Source organism: Cynara cardunculus, assembly GCF_001531365.2.
Source record: "Cynara cardunculus var. scolymus isolate 2C chromosome LG 11, CcrdV1, whole genome shotgun sequence".
Lineage (NCBI taxonomy): Eukaryota > Viridiplantae > Streptophyta > Magnoliopsida > Asterales > Asteraceae > Cynara > Cynara cardunculus.
This window is the reverse complement of record NC_037538.1, coordinates 15,876,289-15,883,233: the sequence shown is the minus strand read 5'-3', so window position 1 is coordinate 15,883,233 and position 6,945 is coordinate 15,876,289. Positions and strand designations below refer to the sequence as shown.

General features: G+C 31.7%; 1 protein-coding gene across 3 annotated transcripts in view; it reads left to right on the top strand.

Moving 5' to 3' along the window:
- The window catches only part of LOC112522293, a 5,426-nt gene extending 2,577 nt beyond the window's left edge, over positions 1-2,849 (top strand). Inside the window, exons 2-3 of one of the 3 annotated variants that reach the window (XM_025131418.1) lie at positions 453-517; positions 2,641-2,842. In XM_025131418.1, coding sequence (XP_024987186.1) covers positions 453-517; positions 2,641-2,666 — 91 coding nt within the window. In that variant the 3' untranslated portion in view covers positions 2,667-2,842. Of the gene's footprint in view, positions 1-452; positions 724-2,640 lie in introns of those variants that run through there. The other 2 variants (XM_025131416.1, XM_025131417.1) reach the window with 2 other exon arrangements.
- Positions 2,850-6,945: the final 4,096 nt, after the last annotated feature.

The following is a 6,945-nucleotide window of genomic DNA, read 5'->3' as shown; positions in this document are numbered from 1 at the left end:
CCTGAACCAAACAGCCCCTTAGAATGTGGATGAATTTATTCAACTGTCAAGAAATCTATATAGGACCTGATGTGCGAATAGACCCATATACATTATAATGAGAGTATTAGGGGTGGGATTATAATAGAGTGAGTCTGCCCAATGGTTATAATGATTCTATGGCTAGTTCAATCTAACTATGTAGGATTGAGTTCTTAAGGGATATCCTCATTGTTGGATCTTCTGCAAGGGGAAGTTGATGATAGCTTGGAATCATATGTTCTCAATCTTGAGCATATTACCAGCATAATTATCTGAACTTCGAGGTTTATGAAAGATAAGTTGATTCTCCTTTGTCGAAGATTTTCATTATCGTATGAACTCTTAGGAAACCCACCTGCTTTAGATCTTAGGCTGTTTTTCAGAGTGAGAATGCATTGATCAGATATCTGACTGGAATTTGGTTCATGCAGGCACATGAGTTTTCCACTGCTTGAAACAGAGGAAATGGGATTTGCAAGACCTGTCATCATACCAAGTATGAAAGTTATGTTAACCATCTTAAAAGCATTAGGTTTATAAGGAGATAAAGAGAAGGATGATTAATTGCAAGCGCCATTAATCTTTGTTTTTAGAACCTGATAAGGAATTTTATTGGTATTTTTCATATGATTCCTTTGCTTTTTTTGGGAAAAGAAGAATTAAGAAACCCCATGGGTTTATCATACCGACATCCATTGAATCGACTATCAAACCTATCAATTTTCCTAGTTAACTTCTTTCATGATAGTTTGTTTGGTTGTTGATCTATTCGATTCATACTTATTTTTGTGCTATGCTAAACCAATAAGGAATTGGAGAACACAATCGTATCTCTATTGCAGAGGATGCCATCTAAGGAGTTAGGGCTGCAAAGGAGTCGAACTTTTATCAAGTGATTCAAGTTCGACCTCAATTCAAGCTTGAACAAGTAGAACTTTATCAAGTTCGACTTAGAGTTTGAATGCAGAGTTCTGCTCGAAATAGATAACGAGTTGAGTTTGAGTTTATAAGATCTTGACTCGAATTCTTGTCATGCTTTTCGAGCTCTATATATGTGCTAGTATTTTTAGGTCGAGCTCAAACTGAAAGTGCTTTACTGAACATAGTTTTCGTACATATTATCAAGCTATTCAACCTTTTTGAATCAAGCTTGCTTCTTTGAGCATAGTTGGGATGGATTGTTTCGAGCTATTCGAGCTCTCAAATCAAGCTCGAATCTTTTCTCGAGCCTACATCAACAAGACTCATCAAGCCATTGGATCAAGTCCCAGTGTAGCTTAACACTGTGGAGTCGAGCCCGAGCCCTTCCGAGCTCGTCTCCGCTCGTTTGCAGCCATAACCATCCTATAAGTCTGTATAAGCGTGAGCCTTGGCTCAACTTGTATAAAGTAAACTTAGACTCTTCATACAAAATTACCATGAAAACCTCATAGAAAGAAATAATAGTTAGAAATATCAACCTTGGTTAGCTCAGTTCATTTAGGCTTGTCAGTTGCCACTTGCCAAGCTCAAGCCATCAAGGCTTGAGCTTGGCTTGTATCGTCAAAGTCAAACAAGCTGATTTGGCTTGAGCTTGGCTTTGATCACACTTTTGAAGAGCCAGCTCACATGCTGTCTAGAGATATCACAATTATTAGACAGTAAGAGTAGCATGGGGCACGTGGAATCCCGACCTCCCCAGAAGGTATTTATAACGTGGCCGATTAAAAAGATAGGTTCACTCTTTTTTCACTTGAATTCAATAGCTAATTTTCCACCCTTTCCAAGTGTGACCTCTATGTTATGTATGAAAACTGTTTAGCTGGATATACAACTGAAATAGTTGACCTCCTAGAATTTGGTCAGTAAATCTAGTAGCTTATGGCTTTTGCAGAACATCAAGTATGCTAAGGAACTACCAAAGGGCCATTTGCCCAACGGTATCCGAGTTATCCGTATATCCCAACCTTTCTAGACGTCAAGCGTTCAGTCCTTACCAAATGTCAGGAGTGTGTGTTTGAGTTTTGCTATATATATATATGTATGTATGTATGTATATTAATACTTCCAAAATTAAGGAACTGATCAGATCTAAAGACGTTTTTGTTTGTGGTATAAATAGTTTGAGATCAACTTTCTGCATATAGTTTGAAGTAGGGTCTTACAGTAAGTAACATCGTCACTTTTCGTTTTCCCAGATGAGTTTGATGGAACATGTCGACGTGCTTTTTTTTTATTAACCTGGATATCCAACCCGTTATGCGAGCTGACTAATCCCAGGGCGACCATCTACTTTGCAGATAGCCCGGAGTCACCGCATTTGAACCTCCGTGGCCACAAGGGGATTTTTGTTTCTCCTTGGATTTGAACTTGGGCTCTCCTGGTACTTTTGACCTTTGGAGCCAAGCTCAAACCAATCAGGCACCACCTTGTGGTTAACGTTATGCTTTTTCTTGACATGGGCTTGGGAACTCTACCCGATTGATCATATATATATATATATATATATATATTGCATTTACTGATTGCATTAGAAGTAATTCAGATCTGTTTTTGAATTGATGGCTGAACAGAAGCTACTAGTATTGATGTATGTATATATATATATATCTGATATGGGATTCTTTTTGTTTGAACTAGAACTGGGTTTATCTGTTCCAAGGTGACTTATCAGCAGGCTTATTGGGGAAAGACATGCAAGTAAAAGGTTTTGTAATCTATCCTGTGGCTGTTTCGTTAATTCAAAACAACTGCTTCAACTTTCACACAAACAAATAGATTGAGATATAACTGGTTCTTTGTTTTTAGTTTACATTTGTTAGTATTTTATAAGTGTGATGCAATGTAACAGTCTAACAATTATGTTATAATTTTTCTAAAATAGAATATCAAAATTTAAAACCTCTAAAAAAAATTACATCCAACTATGAAGTATTGTGTATTGATGCATATTACTTAAAATTCAAGATTACAAGTAGTTGCACGTAAGTACAATTTATTAAAGCTTCATGTTTGAATTCGTGTAACTAACTAAGGATAAACATAATCAAATAGAGGATAAATATCTTATTTTAAATATAAAAAATCTAAAATATAATTAGAATAATTATTGAATTCTAACAAACTATTTAATTATCATCTTTGTAAAAAGTTATATTATTAAACCAAAAATAAAATAATGAATTAAAAAAATCACAATAAAAAGTGAAATTGTAATAGTTAGTTTGATGTTGATATCAATAACTTTTTTTCAAATTTTTTTTGATGTATCTTCATATTTATATTTTATTCAAAAATAAAAATATTATCGTTTTCTCAAAACCACATAAAACTGTATTATAACGTCAACTAAGACAAGAAAAACGAAACATTAAAATCAAGATGTATCTCGCTGCATTGTGCGGGTACCTTTCTAGTATTATTAAAATATTAAGAATTTAGGTCTTCTGTTCCTAAATTCGTTACCGAAGTAATTTTCGACCATAACCGAAAGGCCACGGTTTGATAAAATTACAGTCTGGCAACTTTGTCTAATGGGTAAAGAAAGGCGGTGTATAAAAAATTGCGGACATAGAAAAGCCTTGTGTAGCGTTGAGGAGCATGGATTCGACACAAACACGATTTGGTCCAATGGTTACTTGGATAACTACGACTGCATACAAAGCACACAATTACTGCAGAATGAAGTTTTCTACGTTCATGACGATATACCTGACAAAGAAGGAAATCAATATTTCAAAACTCCACTACTGGAGGGCGAAGATTAAAAATGAGACTTAGAGGTTGTTTGGTTCATGTAGAGGAATGGAAATAAGAATGAAAATGAATTTTTATTCCCACCAGTTTAACCTGAAACCATTTTTTATGCATAAAATATTGTTTATTGATGTATATTACTTAAAATTTAATATTACAAGTAAATTGTATATAAGTACAACTTATTAAAACTCCATGTTTGAATTTGTGTAACCAACTGTAGATAAACATAATTAAATGATAAACACAATTAAATGATAAACATATCATTTTAAATATAAAAAATCTAAAATATAATTAGAATAAACATTAAGTTCCAATAGAATACTTAATTATTCTTTTTATATATAAAAAATTAGATTCTTAATCAAAAATAAAAAAACATCGTTATTAAACTTAAATTAAATTATAATAAAAATTTTGAGTTTAAAAAAAACAAAAAAATGGTAACTTTTAACTAATTAATTTGATCCTAATATTGATATATATATATATATATATATATATATATATATATCAAAATTTTATGATATTTTCAATTTTATATTTTTTTCAAAAATAGAAACAATGTCGCTTTCTTAAACCGCATAACATTGTATTATAACATAAATAGAGACAAATAATAAAACGAAACATTAAAATCGAGATGCATCTCGCAGCATTGCATAAGTACCCTTATTGTATTATATAAACCAAACAATTTCTTTTATATTAATATCTGTTTACAATTTCTTTTATATTAATTCCCATTAATATCTATTTATAACCAAAACATCCATGTCAATATGGAACCACAAGATGAGGTTTGGTAGTTGCAAGCAATTCTTAATTTTCATCTATTTAATATTTATATTTTTGAACAATTTGTATGAGTTTTAGATTTTTTGTATTTATAAACTAAAATCAAATAAATAAAATAGTAGTTTATATATTTTACCATATATTTTTAATTTATGTTATATTAAAGACTTTAAAACTAAATAAAACATATAAAATTATGTAATAATAAAAATTACACTATAAATAAAAGATATAAAAAGTAATGGTTAAAATAATATACAGATAAAAAATTTGACTAGTCTGGACGGATCCAATCAATTACCAGTAGTTACAGTTATTTTGTATGGGACTGATTAGGAAAGGAACTGAGTTAAGTGTTCGTCCATTTAACTGGTTTCTTCATCTCTATTTAAATGTTATAAGTTTGATGATGTGATTAAAACTTCTTAATTGTAATTTAAAGACCTAATGCAAGATCCCATGTTTCTGCAACCCTATTAAATTACGATATGTGTCAGTGGTGGACCCAAGATTTTTGTTTAGTGGGTGTACCTTTAAAGTGGATTCAACTGCTCGTAAAATTTCTCAATGCCTATTTAAACGAATTCCATAGTTTCAAGTATGGATGCTTATGGGTTGGGTTGAGTTGGGGGCATTTGAACAACAAAACCTAATGTTTACGTTTGAAAAATCTCAACCCAACCCAATCCAACCCAACCCAATCCAACCCAAATCAAAGTACAACCTAACCCAACCCAAACCGTACGGGTTGGTTGGGTTGATACTTTGGTGCATCAAAATATTCTCTTATGCTTGTTACCTTGGATATGTTGTTTTCTTTACTCATAATTTATTTCTCATCATCATACATTTGGTACAACATACCCCATACTCTTTTTTAAGTATTTCAATTCAATTACTTTTCTCAATTTGCATATAAATGTTCACATTTACTGAACATATAAACGAATGAATTGTACAAAGATGGTGAAAGAAATTGAAAATATATGTATACGAAGAGGGTATGTGTTAATGTAATTGTCTAATGTACATATTTATAAGAAAAATCATATTAAACCCAACAAATAAAAAGATATCAGGTTCATTGGGTTGGGTTGAGTTCAAATGACCGCAACCCGATTCCAACCCAATACCTAAAGTTTGAAGATTTTACAACTTGATTAGACCTCGGGTTGCTTTGTGTTGAGTTATTTCGCATTGTGTTGGGTTGGGTCAGCCGGGTTGGTCGGGTTTTTGTGCACTCCCAGTTTCAAGGGATTTTTAAGTTTTTTGGTTGATTTAGAAGACTTTTTCAGTTTTTTGGTTGACGTCCCTTGTATTTTCTAATATCACAAAGCACCTCCCAAAGTTTATTGTGTGTACATTTCATACCACAAAAAGAATTATACTTGTAAAAGTCAATTGAGTGGGTACACATGACCCCACTGGACCTTCGTACTCCACCCCATAAAAAATCACCCATTTGATATGGTTTTCGTCTTTTTGGTGTTGCAACCAAATGAACACGTTTTAGATGCTACATGTAATGTTTGGAAAACATCCTTTTCTAAATCTTGATTCCATTGAAATTCGGTAGGTATGTTCGTACTAATTAAATCAGTGAGACTCAAACTCCTAAATGTAGCGTAGAATTCCAACAAACCCACCAAAAAACCCTGTATGACTTCTTCCAATATAAAGAACATAACCGACAACGGTTTGGCATGTGTTACATATGTGTGTGTGTGTATATATATATATATATATAGAGAGAGAGAGAGAGAGAGAGAGAGAGAGAGAGAGAATGAGAGAGGAGCGATCAAATGCAAACCACTCAACTTGTACAAACCGTTTCAACCTCAATCAACCAATCATAATTTTTCATTTTGTTCATTTTTTTGTAATAATGAGAGGTTGATTAATCATTTTTATTGTAAAAGGTGTTAATCATGGGTATTATCATCTCATTATTTTAATTTTAGAGAAATACATGAAACAGTTTCATTAAATATTATATGAAACAGTTTCATTAAATATTATATGAAACAGTTTCATAACCATATATGAAACAAATTCATCAAAAAAAAAAAAGTATTATATGAAACAATTTCACAAGATTAAACCATTTTATGAAAAAATTTCATAAGATTAAACAATGAAATCAACGGATGAGAGTGGTTTGCACGACTTGTACAAATTGGGTGGTTTGCATTTGATCATACATATATATATATATATATATATATATATATATAGGGGACTAATCAAATGAGAACTAATTAGTATGTGGTAACTGTGAGAACTAATATTAACCACAAATCAATAAATAAATTAGGAAATTTATAATTTTGGCAATTTTGAATTAAAATTTTAATGCAAGGATATTTTTGGTATTTTACAACTTTCCTC